Source organism: Lytechinus pictus, chromosome 3, assembly GCF_037042905.1.
Source record: "Lytechinus pictus isolate F3 Inbred chromosome 3, Lp3.0, whole genome shotgun sequence".
Taxonomy (NCBI): Eukaryota; Metazoa; Echinodermata; class Echinoidea; order Temnopleuroida; family Toxopneustidae; genus Lytechinus; species Lytechinus pictus.
The window spans coordinates 51,310,164-51,335,096 of NC_087247.1; the positions used below are offsets into that span (position 1 = coordinate 51,310,164).

At 36.6% G+C, this 24,933-nt stretch overlaps 1 protein-coding gene across 1 annotated transcript in view; it reads right to left on the bottom strand.

Annotated features, from left to right (window-relative positions):
• Window positions 1-23,884, bottom strand: part of LOC129257059 (stabilin-2-like) — a 79,991-nt gene extending 56,107 nt beyond the window's left edge. The window contains exons 1-7 of the mRNA XM_064097332.1: window positions 23,259-23,884; window positions 22,438-22,575; window positions 13,347-13,546; window positions 11,760-11,948; window positions 10,617-10,778; window positions 9,834-9,992; window positions 159-308 (exon numbers count right to left, since the gene is read on the bottom strand). Coding sequence (XP_063953402.1) covers window positions 159-308; window positions 9,834-9,992; window positions 10,617-10,778; window positions 11,760-11,948; window positions 13,347-13,546; window positions 22,438-22,575; window positions 23,259-23,727 — 1,467 coding nt within the window. The 5' untranslated portion in view covers window positions 23,728-23,884. The remainder of the gene's footprint in view (window positions 1-158; window positions 309-9,833; window positions 9,993-10,616; window positions 10,779-11,759; window positions 11,949-13,346; window positions 13,547-22,437; window positions 22,576-23,258) is intronic.
• Window positions 23,885-24,933: the final 1,049 nt, after the last annotated feature.

Below are 24,933 nucleotides of genomic sequence, written 5' to 3' on the forward strand. Positions count from 1 at the left end.
AGTCTATATATTGCACTGGGTAGTATTACAATACAATAATGGTAAATTCTTCCTTTATCACCAAGTGAAAGTAAAATTATCAACTAAATCACAATTCTAAAGGATATTCTGGAATCAAATCTTTAAAACTCAAATCAAATTTTGTATTTATAACTGACCTGAGCCCTTGTGCTGATATCATCAGGAGGAAGAAGAACTCTATCTATAATGTGGATTACTCCATTTGATGCTACTAGATCAGTGTGTATCACCCTTGCCATCTCTCCATTGCCTTCCTCACCTAGACCTATGGTAAGTTTGGCAGAACCCTAATAAAGGATTATAATAGAATACTTGTACATATTGTATGCTTCAAGATTATAAATATTGTATGCTTCAAGGTTTGAAGGAGAATATGCAAATTTTCTGCCAGACACACAAACAAATGTGACCTTTTTAGGAGACTGCCACCTTTAAAACCTATACACATGTATGGATGGCCCTTTGGCAATGTAAAAGAAGAACACAAGAATGTACATGTAGGTTAAAAAAGGGATAGTCTCAGCCTGATGTATTGGTAATGGTTCAACCTAAGTCTGAAATTGGATATTGCTTATTGTGAAAGATTTTTTTTCTACTTTTAGGTTATGAAAATAACTAAATTGTAATAGAATACAATGATGTTGGCGTGACACAGGCGGATGGCAGGCCCTTTGTAAAATGTTGTTGATGTCAATAGCAGTATGTTTTCCAGCTGGTTGCCACATATAAATTGCAAGCACATTTCTTTGTAATCTACATTGTGGTCAAATCCAAAACTTTCTCACGCGTAGTTTCGAAGCAGCAATAAGCAGTACGAGTATGTAATACTAAAGCAGGGTTTGAAACCCCACTTGTTTCAGTACAAACAAGTGGAACGCCTCTGGCAGTCTCACCTGCATTACGCAATTTAATATAGCAGCAGTGCTAACTTTGAAAACTACTATAAAATAATCATTCACAAAAACACCATTCATATAATGACATAATACCACGTTCATTGACCATAGATGACATTTGAACGGTGACTTAAGACTTGTCAAATACACCCATGTCCACATTTCATTCACTCTATCCATTAACTTTCAAAGTTATGATGGCAATTCAACAATTACCCCAACATGGCCTAAGTTTATTGACCTTAACTGACCTTTGACCTTGGTTTTGTGACCTGAAACTCACAGGGGATGTTTATAGTGATACTTGATTACTCTTATATCTAAAGTTTTATGAAATAGATCCATAAACTTCAAAGTTATGATAGTAATTCAACAAATACCCCCAACTTGACCAAAGTTCATTGACCCTAAATGACCTTTGACCTTGGTCATGTGACCTGAAACTGAAGCAGGATGTTCACTAATACTTGATTAACCTTATGCCCAAGTTTCATGAACTAGGTCCATATACTTTCTAAGTTATGATGTCATTTCAAAAACTTAACCTTCGGTTAAGATTTTGAAAATAATTCTCCCAACATGGTCTAAGTTCATTGACCCTAAATGACCTTTGACCTTAGTCATGTGACCTGAAACTCAAGCAGGATGTTCAGTAATACTTGATTAACCTTATTTTCAAGTTTCATGAACTAGGTCCATATACTTTTTAAGTTATGATGTCATTTCAAAAACTTAACGTTGGGTTAAGATTTGATGTTGACGCCGCCGTCGCCGTCGGAAAAGCGGCGCCTATAGTCTCGCTCTGCTATGCAGGCGAGACAATAAAATCATTCTCAGCTACTCCAATGAGTTTGGTGTCACCCTTCAAAGGGGTATTAAATTTGTTTCAACAGTTCAGGTCATCACATGGCATGGATACCGTATGGCCTCTGACTACTCAATAGGTAATGGCATTTGTAGCTCGCTTGTCCTTTGACGGTAGAGCAACATCAACAGTTACTTTGTTGCATCTTCATAAGATGTACGGATGGCAAGACCCTACAAATTATTTTGTAATCCAAAAGATGCAATAAGAGTGTAGGCGAGATAAAATAAAACAGAAGGATGCGCGTCTTCCAATCACATGAGAACTCCTTTATAGGCCCAAGCTACAAACCCATCTCTTTTTGTCTAACGGTTAAGGAACCGGCGTTCAAAGCTGAGGGCCAGATTTCAATTCCTGGTGGAGAAATTTTTTAGACCTCACCTCCCAAGCATCTTCAAAAGTGATGATAGCCCTCTGAGAATTTGATTTAAGCTACATGTACATCTACCATTGTTCACAATAAATATATGTATGTATGTGTATATATATATATATATTACATGCTATGGTTAACACTTTTAGATGAATGCAAAATCATTTTTGTTTAGTATTCTAAATATGTTCAGTAAAAACATTTGAATGCAAAATTCATATGTAATTTTGTTAGGGGTCATTTTAAAAGGAAGCAATACTCTCAATACCATCAATAGGTGTCCTGGCTCGCCATGTTTGTGTGTGGTGATAGTTTTGTAAAGCGAGCTGGTGAATGGGCCCTCTAGACCTGGGAATCATGGGTTGTGAGGTTGCATGGCTCAGACGGGGAGGACCATCGCTACACAACTTCCAACAACAATTACAAAGTCTACTGAGGTCGCCATTTTTTTCCAGGAATACTGATCACCCATGCCAGCTCTAATGACTAGGGGCAGTATGCTGCTTAGGACAGTTGCCAAGCAGTGGATAAGACTCTAAATGACTTATGTGTTTGATGATTATGATAATGATATTGATCTCTATGTAAATGATAACTGTTAAATGGTAATGATTATAATAATATAGCGTAATACATGTAGTGATAATAATGATAGTGCTTTATGCCTTATTTTCCGTATGTCAGATGTCCTACATTAGCCTTAAAATTATATTTTAAAAACATAATTCCATATTTATTTCTCAATGTGAACCTTCCACTTTGCGATTTAATTTTATATCCCAATATCAACCTTCTTCACAACTTATAGATTTGTTTATTGAACTTAGTGATGTATTTCAGTTATCATTACCATATTTAGCTTTTATTTATAAATATCTTTGGAATATATTTTGTAACATGCTCTCATCTATAATTTCCTTGTAAGTGCAATATACCAACATCAATTAATTAATTGTTTATATTATTTGACTATTTCATTTCACTTATGTAACTATGAAATTTATGTTTACATTGTAATCTTTGATTGTATCAGTCTCCCGACTGTTTTTAACAAGGAAGTATTTTGTACAATAAACCGAAATGAATGAATGAATGAATGAATAAATACAGAAAGACCATTGTTACCCCAGTGTTACGTATCATTTTCAAGCATATCATCTCGCCTATTTTATTATAGTCAAGATACAATCATTACATCCCAAATCGCAATTAATAATGTGCGAAAAGATGTCAACAAGTATGCAAGATGGAGGTCCAGCGGACAGGAAGTACACGTACATAAGTCACTGCCAACATTGGTATTTTAGCACAGATGGAGTGCATCTCTCGGACGGGGGAATTAAGTAAACTGCTAATGGAGAACATAGCATCAGCGATACGTGTGGCCTTTCATTAACACTTTTTTATTTGCATGTGCTCTGTGATTTTTTTTTCAAGATTTTCTCATTCTATGTAGACACTTATCTTGTTCTATTTCACAAATTTCTTCATTTTTGTATACATAAATTCATACAAAAACAGTTTGTCTTTAAGAAATTTAAATATATACACCCTTGTAGTTTGAACCCAGATCACTAATGGCACTCCGGTGGTCTAGTGGTTATGACACTGGTCTAGTGATCCAGATATTGTGGTTTGAATCCCGCTTGGTCTGCCTGTGATTTTTTTTTTCGCAGCAGCCGAGCTCTTACTTCACACAGCAGTAGTGTGTGTTTATACCCTTGTGGTATTGTTGGAGACAAAATGATTTTTTATTTTTTTTATTTCTTGTCTTTATCACCAAGCAATAAATTATTCCATGTTGATTTGATATACTAGTTATGTTTACATAGGAAGGCAAAAGTCCCTAGAGAAGGAAATGCTTGTGGCTAGATTCACCTGTAGATATATATATATAAATATACAGTACAAACAAATACAATTTCCTGTCTGTCATCTTTTACCCAGTTCACAACAACAACCACATTCTTAAGGAGTGCATTAATTGGGGTAATTAAAGTTTGAATGTAAAAGGCAGTATCGTTGGTTTTGGGCGCCGCTCGGTTTTGGATGAGCGCCGCTTATGTTATCCAGTGCTTAATGCTTAAGTATTTTTTTTCTGAAATGACTATTCATCAATTTCCCGCGTGTTTTCAAGAATGTCATCATTGATGTACCATCACCTATTTATCGATATATTGCCTTGTTTGCATGCTTTGTTGTTGTTCATACTTAAAATGGCAACAATGACCACTTTCTCTATAAGCATGCATGCATTTGGGCACTTTTTTTTATAAGAGAACTCCAGACCCTAATTGGTATGGGTAATGAAAATTGCATGCTTGGTTCTGGTCGAGCGATCGTTGCATAATTATGCTTATTTGTACGCTTATACCTCATTCATATTAAAAAAGCAACAATAATGCCCTTTCTAATAAGCATTAAAGTACCTTGTTCAAATGTGAATACCAGACCCTGGTTAGTATGGACATTGCTCGACTTTTTTTTATCTCCAGGTTTTTGTTTCATTATTATTCAATGTTCAATGCTTTGATGCATGTTTCTAACCGTATTTTGTTGCATGCCTTTACCCGGTTATGCCATATAATGCATTCTCTAAACATACTCTGACTCTATTGAGATTGCTTTATTAAAATGTGAATGTCCGACCCTGGCTGGTTTAAGTATAGCTTGACTTTGGCTGAGCGACACTCTTGTATTTTCACTGCTTTCATGCAAGCTTTTAAAATGCTCATTGACAATTTTATCTTGTGTTTTCAAGAATTTTATTTAAACTGGCTGATTGGTATTGGTCGGCCTGGTCTAGCGATTATCCTTTGTTATGTATTTTTTGCTCTGATGTATATTTTTTCAGAGGAAATTGCCTGTTTGCATGTCCAAAATTAGAAACAGCGACAATTTGATCTATTTTCAATTGTACTGGCAAAAAAATTATTGCCGCCTCTTTTCATGCTTTGTTTTCATGTCCACAATATGGATTTTGCTTTTATCGATATACTTAATCTTGTTATTTGCCCACCTTTATGGAGTATCGTTATTTTTCATCATTTGCATTTTTTATTATATCGATTTTTCTTTGGGCATCTCTCTCTCCAGTAATTATCTTTGATGTATGTTTACTGTCTTTGCTCTCTGACGCGTTCGTCCGCTCTGCCTACGAAGATTTCTGCTAAATGCTGCCCTCTCTCGAACCTTTATGAATTCGTTATTTGTTTTTATGTGTTTTTGTTTCTCTGTATCACTGTTACTTATTTGTTCCCACACAGGACCTTTTATTTTGGTTACTCTTCTGTTACTAACTCAATGCCGAAAGTAGTAGTGAATGTTGAGACGCTAACCGTACTTCCGTGAATACTTTAACTAATATGCCGTTTTATTCTTTGAGTAATGATGACCTCTCCATTAGTTTAAATACACATAATTCAAATGGCAACCCTCAGGTTAATTTGGCGTACAACCACTTTGTAGCCAACAACATTAACGCATCATCAGAACTTCTTGATTTTCACTCTGATCATGACTTAATTCGCAATCCATCATCAGAATACATCACTGAACTTCAATTCAAAAACACTAGTAAACAATTCTCCAAAGATATTTTTTCTTTATTACATTTAAACATAAGAAGCATAAATAAACATTTCGAAGAGTTCCAACTGCTATTAGACAATAATTCATCTAGACATTCGTTTTCCATTATTGGACTTACAGAAACTTGGTTAACTGACGAATCCAATATTCCATTTGCATTAGATCAATATGATTTTGTTTTCAATAATAGGAAAGATAGGCATGGCGGTGGTGTTGCGTTATATGTTTCCCACAATTACGAATACAAAATTCATGACGAAATCACTAATATGAATGAATATATAGAGTCACTTTTTATCGAAATCAATGTCCCAAATTCCAAAAATATAATTGTAGGTGTTATATATAGACCACCAAATTCTAACCATAATGATTTTTTACTTCACCTTTCTAACTTAGTTAGAAATCCATTGTTGGTGAACAAAGATGTTTTTATATTAGGGGATTTTAATATCGATATATTGAAGCATGACAGCAACAATACTGCCCATGAATTTCTTGAAACATTTTTGACTTCTTCATATTTGCCATTAATATCAAAACCCACTCGCATTGCAGATCGCTCTGCAACCCTTATTGATAACATATTTTGTAACATCATGCCGTCTCCTGATTCTGAAATTATATTATCCGATCTGACAGATCATTTTCCCATTATGTCACATTTTCCCCTCAAACACTCGTGTATTAATCCTTCCAAGCCATCAAGGCGGAGACCTACTCCCGAGAATCTTGCAAGACTGGGTGTTTCGTTAGAGTCTGTTGACTGGTCGCCTATTTATAACAATAATGATGCAAACATATGCTTCAATAACTTTCTGAATATTTTTAACAGTGAATTAGATAAGCATATTCCAAAAGTAAAAGATAGACAAACTAACTACAAAAAATCACCAAGACTTCCTTGGATATCTAAAGCACTTTTGCGTTCAATTAACAGAAAAAATAATTTATATTATAATTCAAAACTTAAAGGTACTCTTCAGGCAAAAACTAAATACACCACATATAAGAATACTCTAACTATGACAATACGTTTGGCAAAGAAAAGATATTTCACTGATCAAATAATTCTGTATAAGCACGACATTCAAAATACATGGAAAGTTCTTAAACAAGCAATGAATTTATCCAATAATAAGTCCGATATAACTGAAATTAGGTCTAACGGTGATATCATTGGAGATCCTGAAAATATAGCTAATGTTTTTAATGATTATTTTTCATCTATAGGAATTAACCTTGCTAGAGACATCCCCCCTTCAACAAAACATTTTTATGATTATCTAGGTACACCTAATTCTAGTTCAATATTTTTCACTCCCGTAGTCAAACAAGATATTACTGATATTGTATCTAATTTGAATAATAAAAAAAGTCCTGGTTATGATGATGTCAATAACTTCATTTTAAAAGGTATAATATCTGAAATTGTTGATCCTTTGACATATATTTTTAACCTTTCTCTAACCTCTGGTCAAGTCCCTGATCACATGAAAATTGCCAAGGTCATTCCATTGTACAAAAAAGGTGACAAGTTAAGTATCAGTAACTATCGCCCAATTTCTTTATTATCGTCCTTGTCCAAAATTTTAGAAAAAGTGGTTTATAGCAAAACAATTGATTTTTTAAAATCTCACAATATTTTTTCTAACTTTCAGTTTGGATTTAGAGAAAAACATAACACAGAACATGCATTATTGAATTTCGTTGATAAAGTGGCCCACGCTTTTGATAATTGCTCACATCTAGTCGGTATTTTTCTGGACTTCTCCAAGGCCTTCGACACCATTAACCATGATATTTTATTACATAAACTTTCTCATTATGGGGTGCGCGGGAAGGCCTTGGAGTGGTTCAGAAGCTACTTGTCTGATAGACGCCAATTTGTATCTTTGAATGGTCAGGCATCCAACATGCAATCTATTAATTGTGGAGTCCCGCAAGGCAGTTTGTTAGGCCCGTTATTATTTATCATCTATATTAATGACTTTTGTAAATCATCTGATGTCCTTTCGTTTATACTCTTTGCAGACGATTCCAATATGTTTTATTCCCATAAAAATCCATATACCTTAGTAAATACTATTAATAATGAACTTTTAAAAGTCACAGAATGGATAAGATCCAACAAATTGTCTCTTAATCTACTTAAAACTAAATATATGCTATTTAGCAATTCCATTGATACACTTCCGATGGACATTGTTTTAGATGACACTAATTTAGAAAGTGTCACATTCATAAAATTTCTCGGTGTTACCGTTGATAATAAGCTTTCCTGGAAATACCACATAGATTGTACTTGTAAGATTATTTCGCGAAATATTGGCATTATCAATAAATTGAAATATCATTTTTCGTCGTCGTCACTTTTAATGCTATATTCTTCTTTGATCCTACCTTACTTGAATTATGGGATACTTGCCTGGGGCAGCACACACCAAACCATTTTAGATAGACTGTTGTTACTGCAAAAGAAGTCCCTTCGTATTATTCATAATTCAGCTTTTCGTTCACACACTGACCCACTATTTTTTGACAGCAAATTGCTGAAGATAAGCGACCTATACTTATTTCATTTAGGGCAATTTATGTTTAAATTTAACAAAAATATCCTTCCACGTGTATTTGATTCTATGTTTCCTCTTAATCGGTCTTTTCATAATTACCCTACGAGGCAATCTAACGAATTTCATTTACCCCGTTTTAGAACTTTATTGGCAAAGAGTACATTTATGTTCGATGGCCCTAGTTTTTGGAACTCCCTCGACAATAACATAAAAAACAGCCCTTCCATACATTCTTTTAAAAGAAAACTGAAAAACTTTTTACTTAAATCCTACCGAGGTCTTCATTACTAATTCCCGCTCGTTACCACCCCCTCTCAGACATCTAGTTATTTTTATTAGTCTTTATCATCTTGTTTTATTCTCTAATTTCGGTCGCAATTCGTCCTGTTTCTATTTAAGTTTACTTCTCCTTTTGTCGTCCTGTTCTTGTTCTTGTTTTTTTTTTTTTTCTTCGTGGTATTTTACTCTTTATTAGTTTTGTCTTGTTCTGTGTGTTATCTTGTTCTTTTTAATCTATTCAGTAAGTCTCCGTAGGCAAATAGCAACCATTGCGTCTCCCCCCCCCCCTCTTTCTTTCTCTCTCTCCTCTTTTCTCTTCTTTGAGGGAGGTTCACATTATACAAGCTTTGCTTTTGAGTGAATCTCCTATTTCCACAGATACCTTTTTTTTTCTATTTGAATTATATTTTATAATTTGTCTACGAAATGCACCACATTTTGTATATATCTTTATATGTTAATTATCATGAATGTTTTTTTTACTATGATTATAAAGACAATGATTTGTATCGCAAATATTTGTTACAATGTATGAAAATGATTTGTATCAATATTTATGTTATTTCTGTTGGAAATAAATCTGAATCTGAATCTGAATCTGAATCTGAATCTTATTTGGCCAGGCCAAAATATAATAAAATATATATATAAATAAAGAAGAAATGTTGTTGAGGTTTTGGGGATTGTTCTTTTTTGTTACTTTTTTCCATTTCTGAATTAGATATATAATATATCATATGTAAATAAGTGTGAGAGTCACACCAAATACTTGGGAATATGTATTTTTTTGTACAAAAGCCTTTTTTTTACTTGTAAAATTCGACGCCGGACAAATGACCTTAATTTTGGAGTAAAAACTTTTTTCTTCCTTGTCAAATTTTCCTTGGGAAAATGTTCCCCCCAGTTGGCCTGGATTTCAGTGCCATCTACCTTCACACACCAATAATTTTGTTAATCTGTTGATTATTGCCTAAGTTACTATTCAGAAACCAACTTGCATATATAACGAGCTGTGACCTTTGACCTGCGGCCTTCACAATCAAACTTAGCCTGTATTTTGCTGTCATCTACATACACACACCAAAATTCTTTGAAATCTGTTGATTATTCCCTAAATTACTATGCAGAAACCAACTTGCATATCTATAATGAGCTGTGACCTTTGACCTGTGGGCTCAGATTTCAAAGTTGAATTTCCTATTTACAATTCAGAAAAATATACAAGCATATCCCACCTGAGTGACAAAAATGTTCTGGCCAGCTATGTTATAAACAGTGTTGATCCTCTTCAGGATGTGACTGTCCACATAGCCAGGTACAATATGTATTCTAGATACAGCCTCCAGGAAAACCTCAGCATTGTCGTCACTTCCTCTTGATAGGCCAGCCACTAGCTGTGTTGCAAATTTTAGGGTATTAAGTTACAAAATGTAATCAAGAAAATGACTTCACTACAGTGTATATATCAAACTGAAATAAAATATGTGAACGAATTGCAGGATAAACTTACACGCAGCTATGACAAAATTTTCATTTCAGAATATTTTCTTTTTACCCAATAGTATGCATTCAATCAAGTGATTTAAAAGGCTACACATTCACAGTAGCATACATGCAAAGTACAATATAAAAGTAATTATAATTCTAGAGTGAATATTTCAAAATCTGCAAAAAAATCAAAACTGCGAAAAGGTATACAAAAAGAAACTATGCATAGATCTGGTTTTGACAATAGAACCTAAAAATAATTCATTCAAGAGCTACCAATTAATACCGGTACATATTGCAGGCTTCAGATCACCTACAAGCTTTTTTTAACATGAAAACCGAAAGTAAGCAGTAAATTCCTTCCCATTAGTCTCAAGCAACCAGATATCTACTATACAATCTTTATGCATTGTATATTGACATCTAATCAACAGCATTTGCTGGCCTACTCAAATATGTTTTGTATGCTCACAAAATTATGATTTAAACCCTTACAGAATCTTGGAATCTAACAACATAGTATTTGTTACCTCTGGGTTAGCAAACTCGGGAGCTTCATCAAGAGGTATGAAGACAGTGTAGAAGACACCTCTATCCCTCAGCCATTGATATACAGATGAAGCCTCTAGGAGCAGCAGGGCTTGATTCAGCCTTCCTTCTAGGTCACCTTCTCCATTCAGGTGTTCTAATCTCTGAAAACAATTCATGCAAACATGTATAGAACAGAAATATTGAATCTTACTTAAGAAAATAGCCAAATTTGCTACTTATAATGATGCAATTTGCTCAGACATCAAAACATAGTAATAGTGAAGAATACAATTGTACAAAAATTACATGTAGGAGAGATAAATACTCATAGTGGTAGAGTAGTCAAACAGCCAGAAAAGCCAGGCTTGTGAAGATTTAAGCTGTTATGTATAAAACCATTGTAAATATATCATTTTTTACTCTCAAACACCAAGAGGGGGTCAGTAGAGTTAATAAATCTCTCTCTCCCACACTGTGGTCTAGAACAGTTTTAGAAATAATTTTGTCAAATGAAGTATTACATAGGATTTGATTCCAAAGACTTAGGTTATGAAACAAGGTTAATTCCCCAGCATCAATATCTATTTGTTCAAATGACTTTGAAAATCCAAAATACAAACACTGTATTAAACAAAATTTAAAAAGAATAAATCCAGTTCAAATAAAAATCTTATTGTTGGTCTAAGGGCCATACCATGTCCATGTTAATACAAAAACGATTTATATAAACAAAAAATGCCATCTTAATATGTTACACAAACAAATAGATGTTACATATACAGGACTTCAAGAAGCTCTCCATCATGGTGAAGGTTCACAGAGATTCCAGGGGTTACTAACTACTTATAACCCTCCATCATAAAACTCTCCAAATTGTGAAATCTTTACTTTATGATTCTGAAAATATATATTCTGTGAATCACATCAAGATAATACTAGCCCAATGTTCTGGGGTTTTTTTTCTCATAATAAACCTGATCAATGGAAATCATGGCATTATTGAGGAAAATCAGAAATAGATTGTAATTTTATCACTTAGATCATATGAGTCTGTTTGCCATGCATTGTTTTGGCCACCAGATTACATTCTTATTGTTAACCTAGGATATAGAGATAGTGACTATAAAGACTTTAAATCTCACCTCAATCACATTTCCAAAGCATACCAAGCCATTGCCAACATAACCTGATGTACACTGGCAAAGAACTTCTCCAGTGCTTATTGTTGCGCACTCTGCACCAGTCACACATGATATATTATTGTCCTGGCACTCATCTTGGAAACATCCTACTTGAAATTCTGAGTATCCAGGCTTGCATTCACAATGATACTATTGTGTGAGTCAAGACAAAAAAAATGACACCTCAAGAATTGCTGATTATTAAGAAAATAATTTTGAACAATGAATTGTTATAAATCACATGAAAGCGTTTAAGTCAGTTTCTTTTAGAAACTGAATTAAATTGTAAGTTTCTAGTTCATATTGAATAGGAGAAGACACTGTTTGAGTGCAAAAAATGATATGCACCAAAGTAATCCTTATAAATGGAAAGCTTCCATCCTCTGAGGATAAAATGGGAAATCACTGATCATCCTTCCCATACATATATGTCATGTATTGGGGAATTATTCATGATGATTTTATGACTACATCATTTTTGTAGTTACCCATATAAAAATTAACATTATATAGCGAATAATTCTGTAAAATTACAATTTTTCCTTGAATATAAAAATAGTATCTACCATGCACATTAAATGAGCCCATAGGTAGAAACAATCCATTTATGCATTATGTCATTGTGTTTTAGATCAGTGGGAAATAAGTTGCTTGGCACAAATAACTTGAGTGTGAATGGACACAAAAATATTTGAGTTATAAGGTCTCAACAGCAAACACAACAGGGAGGGATATAAATATACAACATATGAATAGGATACCCCAAAATTTGCAATAAAATGCTCTTTCTATCCTATTCTTTATCTGATAATGCTTAGTCTTTCTCTAGGTGCCATTGTTTGAGTACAAGTAAATAGAAAAGAGAAATGTTGAAGTTCACAAAGCAATCATTCATTTGACATGTGTGTAACAATCAAAGGTACTATGTTATTAAACTTATTAGATGGAGTTATTGTGATAAGAAAGCATTTAAAAGAGAAATTTTGCATTCCAATAAATGTTTGTTTAATTGTATAGAATAAAAATAACTCCAAGAAGAATTAATTTCAAAGTGACCAATCTTTTTCTCTAAGTGGGCCAAAAACCATAAAAAATTGTTATCCCCATAGGAGATCAAAATATTTATAAACAACTAGTGAAATACTTCAACACTTTAAGGAAAATTGAACAAAGATTTATGAAACAATAATTCCAAAAAAATGTCTGATTATAATTAATTAATTTATTTTTTATTTATTTTATTTATTGATATATTCATATTCCACAAATCATCAAAGTACATTTCATAATAAATCATTTTTACAATGAAAAGATGCATAACATATGCAGGATTGAAATGTACCAATGAAATGGGGAAAAAAGTGGAGGGGCCTACTAAAAAAGCCTTGTAAAATGTAGACCCCTATCAAAATTTTATACAAGGGTAATATGATATAAGTAGAGTAAAAATAATCTGCAAAATTCTATAAATTTATATAGATATAAACACTGTAACACAAATGTATATACAAAATTAAATGTAATGTAAGAATTAATGTAAGAAATTACTTTGTTTGGACCATCATAAACACAGAGCGATGTACTGGAGGGACAGTGATTAGAGTTTTCCATGCAAGGGTTGATTGGATAGCAGTTCACACCATCACCATGGTATCCATCCAAACACTGACAATACGAATCTTCCCCTGAACGGAACTCACAATATGCACCAATACGACAGTCGTAATTATAGATGCACATTTGTTTTTCTATCAAATACAACAGATAAAGACATGACATTCAGCAGGTATCGACATCACACTCTTTTCATTGATATCACAGTATACTGAGTAGGAATTTGTCTTGTATAAATGGAAAATGTGGTATTGGTAGAAACTTGTTAGCCTAGTAGTTACAGTAAACTATTGGTTGCAGTAGAGTGGTAGTGGAAGTAGTATTATAGGAGTAATAAGAGAACAGGGGTAAGAGTAGTTGTAGGATGAGTGGCTGTTGTAGTAGAAATAGTGGTGGTTGTGGTGGTGGAAGTGGTACTATTACTGTGCGTAGTAGTAGTAATGGTGGTTGTGGTAGTAGTAGTAGTAGTTGTAGTACTAGTAGTAGTGGTAGTAGTAGTAGTAGTAGTAGTAGTAGTAATAGTAGTAGTAGTAGTAGCAGTAGTAGTAGTAGTAGTAATAGTAGTAGTAGTAGTAGTAGTAGTAGTAGTAGTAGTAGTAGTAGTAGTAGTAGTAGTAGTAGTAGTAGTAGTAGTGGTAGTGGTAGTGGTAGTGGTAGTAGTAGTAGTAGTAGTAGTAGTAGTAGTAGTAGTTGAAGCATTATGTCCTCATATTGTAGGGATGATCCAGACTCATTAAGAGCTCGAAGACATAATAAATAGTCAGAGTACAATCAGTCTTAGGAACTAGTAGCCATGACGTTTATTGCTCTAATGTTATTCGTTCGCGCCGCATCACATCTTGCTTGTAGTCACAATATAGATCTTGGACATATCACAACATCCCCCTCCTTTTAACACAAGTAGGCCTATGACCAACATTATTTCTATAACACAAACAAGGAGCATCCATGAAATGAAACTCCTGTATCAATAATAATGCCTAAAACCATTGAACAGTTTTGATAAACATTAAAGGAGAATGAAACCCTTGAAACCAGCTGAATCTATATCAAAGAGAAAAATCAAAGAAACATATTGTTGAAAGTTTGAGGAAGATTGAATGAATAATAAGAAAGTTATGAGCATTTGAATATTGAGATCACTAGTGCCATGTAGATCCTCCCATCGGCAATGCGACCAAGATCTGTGATATCACACACGTACAACTCCCTCATTACTTTAGTACTTATTTCACGTATATTCTCACTTTTATAGAGTCTATCACAAGGTGAGGTGTTCTCTTTATGAGATGACAAGTACAGAGGTTTCACAACATTATATCATTGATGAATCGTTTGTCATATGATTAGAATGAGCAAAAAGATATGTTTTGGGGTATATTTTCAGTGTCCAAATGGGAGAGTTGTACGTGTGTGACATCACAGATCTTGGTCGCATTGCCGATGGGAGGATCTCCATAGCATTAGTGATCTCGACATTCAAATGCTCACAACTCTTTTATTGCTAGTCCTATTTTACTCAAAGTTTTGTTGATCTTATTCTTTGATTTTTTTGCTTTCACAAAAGCTAACTTGCTCCAAGAGTTTCATTCTCCTTTAACAAAGCGAAGTATTTCCTAACAACTTTTGCTGTTGGTTTGTAACAAGTTTGAACGTATAGTATCATCTATATATTACATATCAATTTCTAAGATTGAACTATCTATCCAATATAAAATTGAAAGTTTTGAATAACACTTTATACATTATTAAAATGCATCTATGTAAACATACTATGATGATTGTAGTGTGCAATAATCATTTTGAGTTCCATGCTATCGCAAATGCCTTTGCTCTGTTGAAATTAAAATAAATAATCAAAAATGACTTTTGTTTTTCTTGTACATTTGTCCATTTCTCTCAAATGCTAATCAAGTATCGAATATTAACTTCAACTGCATATATTAAAAAAAAAAAACATTAGAACCATGCACTTAGCAATTTCAACCTGCAGCTTTCTCATCACAAACTTAATCAATTCTTAAAGAAATTATTTGATCTAAATTAACTTCCATCAAAAGCTTTCATAAAATTTACTGAATTTTCTAAGTAAACTTCCTTTGCTTTGAATTGAGGTGGGTTTAAACACATACTTAACAAATTGTATGATACATCTCTCCTTATTGGAAGTTAACACTTTTCTCAAAACCAATGAGTATTTTTCCTTAAAAGGTTGAATTCAACATATATACATATCAAAATGTGATTCTACTCTATATCTAATTATGTTTTAACTGTTCGTGTGTTTTGTTTGATTTGATTTTGATCCTTGTTTTTTTTATTATTTATTTATTTTAGTGTGTGTGATTTCTGTAGCGAACTGGTCGATGGATTTGGCGACCATACTGTGTGGTGTATGTATGTCTATCAGATTGAGAGTTTGGAGTTCTGTCTGAAGTGTGCATGTGTGGTGTTTGGTTATTGGTCTCTTTTGCCTCTTCATCCTCAAGGTCTAGTCTCCGTGGATTAAGACTAGCTGACGAGGTGTCACTTTTTGGCTGGCTTGTGAACATCTCTCTGAGGTGTGACCGGTTTCGTCTTAGTGTCCTTCCATTGGGAGTGGTGACTTCGTATGATCTTGGTGCTTCACACACTCGAGACACTCTGGCTGGAATCCATGTGTTATCATCTGTATCCAGCATCCTTACTCTCTGACCAACGGTTAACTTGGGTAGTTCTTTACCAGCATGTTTGTCATGGTCATGCTTCATTTTCTCCCTTCTTTGTTGGATTTGGTCGTGCATATCATTGTGTGGATATCCGTAGCTGCGACTTGGGAGCGTTGTTTTTACTTTTCGTCCGTACATTAGTTCAGCAGGAGATGGTAAGTCTGCTTGTGGCGTTGCACGAAGATGCAAGAGTGCTTCCAGGAGATCCTGTCCTGTTTGTCTGCATTTCTTGATCATTGATTTCACCGTGCATATCATTCTCTCCGCAAGACCATTCGAGCGAGGATATCGTGGCGATGAAGTTGTATGCTTAATGTTCCATTTTGCACACATCTCTTGGAATGGTTTGCCACTGAACTGAGGGCCATTGTCCAAGACAACCTCTGCAGGTACTCCAAACATGCTGAACGCTTCTTTCATCACTGTAGTGACTGCAGTGCTAGTCGTATTGTGCATCCTCCTGATGACTGGGAATTTGGAGTAGTAGTCGGTGATGAGGAGAAAGTCTGTACCATCTAGGTGAAACAGATCTGCAGCAAGCTTTGTCCATGGAGTTGGAGGAACCTCATGTGGTTCGAGTGGCTCTTTCTGCTGTTGATCCTGATTCTCTTGACATGCTTGGCATGTTTTGACAATGTTTTCTATGTCCTTGTTAATTCCTGGCCAATACACACAGTCCCTGGCGAGCCGCCTGGTCTTCTCAATGCCCATGTGGCTGGTATGTAGTTGTCTCAAGATGTCTTCTTGGAGTGCCTTGGGTACAACTACTTGTCGACCCTTGAAGACTATACCGTTGACAGTGCCTAGTTCGTCTCTGTATGACCAAAAGGTTCTCAGGCAGTTTGGTACCTTTCCGAATTCATTGGGCCAACCGTCTTTGATGATCTGGGCCAACATGATCATGACTGGATCAACTGCGGTCTCTCTTCCCAGCTGTGTTCGCTTGTCTTCAGAGAACACAGACAAATCATCTTCGCTATCAGGGATTGTTAGCATTTCATCGACATGTAGATTGATTTGTACGTCTTCTGTCTTCTTTGGGTTGGGAAGTCTGCTAAGCGTATCTGGGAAGACTAACTGACTACCTGGACGATACACCACGTTAGTCATATCTTTGGATCTTGACTAATAGTCTCTGGAGCCTCGGTGGGGCACTCCTCAGGGGCTTGCGGCAAATGATTTCCAACGGTTTATGATCTGTGTGGACAGTGAAACTGCTGCCGAACAAGTAAGTGTGGAAACGTGTGATGCCAAATACCAGAGCGAGCGTCTCCCGTTCAATGTTTGAGTAGTTTGATTGTGCTTCCGAGAGGCTCTTAGATGCAAAAGCTACAGGCTTCCCATCTTGAAGTAGGCATGCTCCAAGTCCCTTGCCTGATGCATCCACCTCCAATACTGTCGGGCATTAGATTTGTAGTACTGGAGACAAGCTCCCTTTGATACCTCAGCCTTGAGGGACTGGAACACCTCTTCGTGGTCATATTGCCACAGGAATGGGACATCTTTCTTGAGAAGTTCTCGGAGGTTTGCTGCTTTCTCTGAGTAGTTGGGTATGTACAGTGAAAGATACGTCATCATGCCAAGGACCCTCTGCAGCTCATCCTTGCTTCGTGGAGAAGGCATGTCCTTGACGTCTTCCAGCTTACTCGGATCAGGTAGAATACCTTGGTTTGTGTACAACGATCCGAAGAAGTTGATGCTCTGTGTCTTTATTACACACTTTGCACTGTTGAACACAAGGCCTTCTTTCTGTGCAACCTCTAGTAGTTTCCATAGATTGGCATCGTGCTCTTGTTCTGTTTTGCCAAAGACTGCAACATCGTCTGCAATTCCAACACAGCCTGGCACCTGTGCGATGATTGATTCCATCCTCTGCTGAAAGATGTCTTGACTCACTGAAAGTCCGAATGGCAGTCTGTGAAAACAGTGTCTCCCGAAAGGTGATCTGAATGTTGTAAGCTCTTGAGATGCTTCATCCAGATGCACAGACCAATATCCTGCCTTGGCGTCGAGCTTTGAGAAATACTTGGCTTCAGAAAACGCAGGATTGAGTTCCTCAAGTGTCGGCACTTTGTGAGGGCACCGCTTCAGACTTTGGTTCAGCTTTCAGGGATCCAAGCAAATTCTAAGTGAACCATCTTTCTTTAAGGCGGTGGTGAGTGAGCTACACCAATCTGAGTGGTGATCCACTCTTCTGATGATGCCGTTGCTTTCCATCTGATCCAATTCTTGTTTGAGTTTCTTTTGCATGTGCACACTGCACTTTCTCGGCGGGTCGATTGATGGAGTAGCATCATCCTTAAGGTGAAGCGTTGCTGTCCCCTTGAAATTTCCAATCTTGTCAAACTGCTCAGGGAACACTTCCTGTAAGTCCCGCACTGACTGTATATGGGGTCGTTCAGTCTTCTCCCTCACAGATTCTCGTATCTCATTGATGGTGACAATACCAAGCTTTGTGCATGTTGGGAGTCCAACAATGATTGGTCCATTCGAAGACCATTCACGTCTACGACATACCAAGTCTGCTTTTCCCAACGTGAGTCTTTGATTTGACTTGAGATGACTATGGTACCCAGACAAGGAAGTTGAGCTTTGCCATACGCTATCAACTGCGCATGAGTGGGAGAGAGCATTTCTTTCCATCGGCTTCCATAAAGCTCCTTCAATGTCCTCAGTGGGAGTATGTTCCCGCCGACTCCTGTGTCTATCTTTGCTCGAAGACGTGCTTGTCCTCTGCGACGTGGACATTCAACCTTTAGGCTAGCAAATGCTTCTGTCTGCTTGGAGTCTATCGAGTTGATCAGAATCTCTATCGTGTGCAACTCTTTTTCCTCAGTTTTTTCTTGTGCGATCTCTAAGTCCAGTTCATCAACTCGCTGTCTGCTTGTCTTGTTTGGCAGAGTGTACCTTGAGTGCTGAAACTTGGACTTTCCTTGCCGGTCTTGAAAATGACCATTTGGCTTTGACTGGGGATATCTGGACTGCCTTTCTTGACGACCCCGGAAATTATCCTGTCTGTCTGGCGGTGGTCGTCCCTGTTCAGGCTTCCTCTGTTGAGGCTTTGTACTCCTCGCCTTTGTCTATGAACACATCTTTGACCAGTGTCCTAGTTTCCCACAAGCATGACATGTATCTCTGTAGGCTGGACATTGTCTTGGGGGGTGGCTGAGTCCACAATTTCTGCAATGCCCATAATCCTTCCGGATGGCATCAACCTGGGTGCTCTGTAATGTCTGTAAGCACTGCTTGCCTGCCAAGATCGCTTCGTACTTGCGTCCTGTATCGACTAGATCCTCGACCTTGAAGCCTTTTGGTCTGTCTAACAAGTCCTTCTGAAATGCTTCAATAGGTGTGGAGGCTATGACAAGCTCTACGAGGCGTTCGCATAACTCTTCCGAGCCGAATTCACATTCCCTGGCCTTGGTGCGACACCTGTTCACGAAATCATCTATGCTTTCATCTGACCTCTGCTTGTATCTCATAAGTTCCAAGCGATGTATTCTGAAGTTCACCTTGACCTTCAGCTGATCCTCAAATAAGCTCCATAACTTGTCAGGCTTATCTTGCTCCTCTGGAGATAGACCCGAGGCATTTATCTTTCTGATTCCTTCGTTACCTAGAGCTATCTTGATTTTAGTTGCTTGTTTCCTAGGATCTTCTATGTTATTATCTAACAAACACAGCTCGGTTCTCTGTTTAAACTCTTCAGCTACATTGCTGACACTCCAGTTCATTTCGGGAAATCTGGCCATGATTGCTTTGTATCAAGGCCAACAAAATATGAAGATGTATTGTGTAGTTTGACTGTTAACACTGGCAAAATGCAATGTAATGTCATCTGTAACCATGAATGTTTTACATCAATATAAATTCACTCAAAATTCACATTTGCACATAATCAATTGAATGTACAATTAAAACGATCATGTAGTTGCAAAAATATCACAATAACACCTATTCATATACAATATAACTTGGACCCAACTCTCTGGTCCTGGAACCGAAATATACCAAGGGAACAAAATTTATACAAAATGTGCTTTTAGACGACGTATACTTGTAAGATGAATCAAAATCATCAACTAGTTTGCATGAATATCAACCTGGATATATGGATTCACACTTTAGACCTCATCTGGGCCTGGACTACACATCGACTAGCATTTGGCTTTAGATTCGCCTTGCTGGACCTGGTCTTGTCGACATATACCTTAGACCTATTTGCCAATGGTCCTGGACTATCAACCACATTCAGTATCAGACTAAACTGAATCACTATCTGGACCTGTTTACACTTGGTCCTGGACTGGTCTAGACTATTTAGACCTAATAAAATCTGAATTACTCTTTGGACCTATTTAGACCTGGTCCTGGATCAGTAGCTTTACCTTGCTTTAGGCCTGTTTGGTCCTGGAATCCTATAAAGACTACCGTAGATCTAGACTAACTGCACCTTGGACCTGCAGATTGGTCCTATTACTTAGCCCTATTCTGGCTTGGACTAGTCTAGATTAAATCTAGGCTAGGTCTAGTTTCTCCCTAGCTGACAACACTTGGCCTAGTTCTTGCCAAGAAACATGCTTCAAAACATTGAAACATTAAATCGGTCCTGATTTATAAATCTAGACTAGATCTACACATTCTAGGCTTAGAATCAACTTTGACTGGTTCTGCAGTCTCACTCTTAACCTTCTAACCTAATTACCTAGTGGTCACGCTTAGATAAAGCGCTGAACAGCTATAACATACTTAACGTTGTTCTAGTCTAGAACTGGTCCTGGTCCTGTTCAATTTTGGACCTTATCATCCTTTTATCAAGGGTTCTAACTAAGTAACTAGTAACGTTAGACTAGATTCTAATCTAGGTCATTTAGATATCTAGAAATCTGGTTAGATCAGACTGATTGACAATAATTGAATTAACATATCACAAATTGGATATTGACACACATCAATCATAACAAAAATGTCAACAGCTAGTATCAAGAATTGGTATCGATTGAACAATGCAAAGTCAACGATATTGATACATAAAATGACATGAAAATGAGATTGAGTCCAATGTAGAACTGAGTTCAGTATTTAAAATTCAAATGATTTTCCATCTGATCTGTTCGTCAATGTCGTTTGAATGATCTAAGTTCTCATCTCTTTCTCTCTCTGACGATAGGTTCTGCATTCATTTCAACATCAAGTTCGGGTTCAGTGTATAAATCATTCATCACGATCACGTTGACAACCTTGCACTATCGCGATGACGATGATCGATCGTTGATCGGCGCTGTCACCCGTTCTGATCCTTCCGGCCAGCAACTCAACAGTTCTGTTTTGTCCGAGCTAAGTAACATTTCTGAACTCCTGGTCCCGGTCCTGGTCCAGTCGACACTCGACAACATTATCAATGACAGTGGTGATCTAATGTGTGCCCGTAAGCGTCCATACTCACACATATCCACCCATTCAGTAGCAAAATAAAAACGACCCAGCAATTAATGTGTGCCGCTCGAGCGTTCATATAACTCACACATATTGCCATACCGGTACTCCTATCGTCTGCAGCGCAGGTTTCGAGCGTTGATCGTTCAACCAAACTTAACGTCGAGAGCAAACGACCGTAGCAAGGTATGCTCCTTAGCTTCCATAAAACGTTACACATTGCTCACTTTCCCGTTCCAAGGATTGATCAAAATATCAACTGCATCACCGCTGCCACCATGAAGCATTATGTCCTCATATTGTAGGGATGATCCAGACTCATTAAGAGCTCGAAGACATAATAAATAGTCAGAGTACAATCAGTCTTAGGAACTAGTAGCCATGATGTTTATTGCTCTAATGTTATTCGTTCGCGCCGCATCACATCTTGCGCGTAGTCACAATATAGATCTTGGACATATCACATGTAGTAGTCGTAGTAGTAGTAGTAGTAGTCGTAGTAGTAGTAGTAGTAGTAGTAGTAGTAGTAGTAGTAGTAGTAGTAGTAGTAGTAGTAGTAGTAGTAGTAGTAGTAGTAGTAGTAGTAGTAGAAGTAGTAGTAGTAGAAGTAGTAGAAGTAGTAGTAATATAGGGGTAGAAGAATTTACGAAATGATGGTGGGTGGAAGAATATACTCAATATTTGTGAGAGTAGGAAAACAAGAGCATATTTCTTTTCCTATTTTGAAACTTTTTAAGTATAAATTCTAAAGTATAAACTTTGAAAAAAATCAAGAAAGTAAAAAGAAGGATTATATCAGCAACATTCTAAAATATTACTGCCCATGCAACCTTTTTTATTACATCATAATGCAGCCATAATTGCAGGAGCTGCCAGCTTACCTGAACAAGAATTTCCAGTACATATGTCACAAGCTGTGCCAGTATAACCATCATCACAGAAACATTCTCCTGTTCCATTCCTGCCATCATCACACTTCCCATGAGAAGAGCAAGGATATAATGGTCCTCCAAGACATTCTATAACATTCATTAGAAATGAAGAAATGTTGAAAAGGAGCCAATAGAAAGATTGAATCTACTTTTAGAGTTAAGATTGTGAGTTTTAAGCTTTATCATTTCCTTTCTCCTCCTTTTTTTCTTAGAACTGCATCATCATTCTTCTCCTCCATCTCCTTATACTCTTTATTATTCTTAAAATATAAAATTATAGGCTTACATTTGAATTCAATCAAAATATTTTTGTTTCTCTTCCTCTTCCATTGTCTTCTCCCTTCACAATTTTCTTCTTTTTTTCCTCCACCTCTCCCTCCATTTTCTTACTTAGCAAGCCAATTCAAGTTTTGTTAGGGTACCTTGCCAAAATTCAGAGCCATGTCTTTCCCGCAGGAATCATGTAGATCTAAATGATACAAATATATATAAACCTCAAATTTCTGCATTTACAAATAATTGGAAACATGGGAAAGTTGCTTTATAATTATAGTGGGATTTACTCTTAAAAGAGAATGTTGACAGGCTTTTTTAGTTTTGGTAACTGGCATGCTAAACATTATATGAACAGCACATTAATTCAAGGTCAAGCACAAGTTCAACTGCAGTCAATAAGCCACAACAACCTGGTAGATGAGCACATCTGTAATTAATCATATGAATATTAAATTTAGTAGGCCTAGTATAGGCTTGAAATAAAATGAAGATACCTGAGCAGTGAGGTCCCCAATAACCTGGACAGCATTCTGTAAAGTCTGAGTCACTATCAACACACTCAAAGTTACATCCTTCAAAACTGAAGACTGGTAAATACCCGGCAATACATCCTCGAGTGGCTTTACCAGTTGGTCGTTTATGAAGAGGACACACGTTTCCCACAGAGTCTTCTTGAACTTGAAGGTTACTTACTGCACACATCATGCATGTCGTATATTCAACGCTATCTGTGAGTTTTGCACAGTATTTTGAATTTGGCGCAGTCAACAGAGACTCATCACGAGTTGAGGCAGTTGCTGATCGTGTGTCGCGAGGAAGCACGGGGTGGTGAGCGTCCAGTTCCCGCTGCCTGCGTAAGATCGGTTCTTCACTAGATGTTTGTTGAGTGGTAAACAACAAGAGTATAAGAATGATTGAACGGTCAATATTTAATCTCATTAGACCTATATCACCTTTATCCATCGTAGCAATATATCATGGCATCTCAAAATCATAAAAAATCTTGTGGTCAGAAGTTATTGGTGCCCGGTATTGATGTATCCTCATCTAGCTCAGCGGGCCCAAACAGTTAACATGTCGACTCGCTCGTCGCTAGTGCTAGCAGACGTCGCTAGCGCTCGGGACGCGATCGCGGTGAAAGCTCGTTAGGCAGCATGGCATGCAGCGGGCCGCGGTACCGCCCGGGTACACAACCCCCCCCCCCCCCCCCCCGATATTTTTTTTTACTTTTATCTTACTCAATCCGGTATTCAATTCAAATTCAATTTATTCTTGATAATAATTAAAACATCATCAAATTGTACATTCGTCGTATATAGAAATATCATTACAAGAAAAGGAGGGAAACAAAAAGTTTACACTTAAAAATAGAAGCCTCCATTAAAGCATAGAGCTATTAGAATGTTATATTCGTATGGGGGTCCCGGGGGCCACTTCCATTGACGAGTGGATACCATGCGCGACCATGTGGTCTCAAAAAGCACCCTAAACACGTATTTTCCATTTTCTGAAAATGCACCCCTTAACAAGTATATGACGTGTGAAACCCTACCCTTAACAAGTATTGGAAACAAAACGATACTCTTGGCAAGTATTCCCTGAAATGAACCCCTAAGCACAGCGATATTTTATTGTTATGTCACGGGTCCGTCGGTCGTCGGTTTTACCTTAATTACACATAAGTTTGGTTTAGCACGGCCCCATGCACCTTCCACACCTCGCGCAAATCGGACTCTAAACACGTAGTATTGGGGCAAAAAATAACATTTTAATTTTGTTTTATCATCCCCGCAAATTTGACCCTAAACACGTACGTAGCTTTCCTAGCGAAATAGATACCCTTTTTTCATTAATTTTGTATTTTTGACACCCTTATCACGTTACGTACGTTAAAGTTGTCTAAAATCTTTACCACAATTTAGTTTAGCTATTAAAAAAGTACACTGTCAATTTCATAAAGTAAATATTGTAGGCCTACTATTAGTGCTGAATACATTTTTAAAGCGTATTTTGTTCTGTATAAGACAAAGTATATATTTACTTCACATGCATCAAAATGTAGGACTATTGATATAATAAATCTGAAGAGGAGGTTTGCAATATTTCATGTAGAGTATTCTTGGCGAATAAAACTATCAAATCCTTAAAAAAAAACAAGCTTTAATTTAC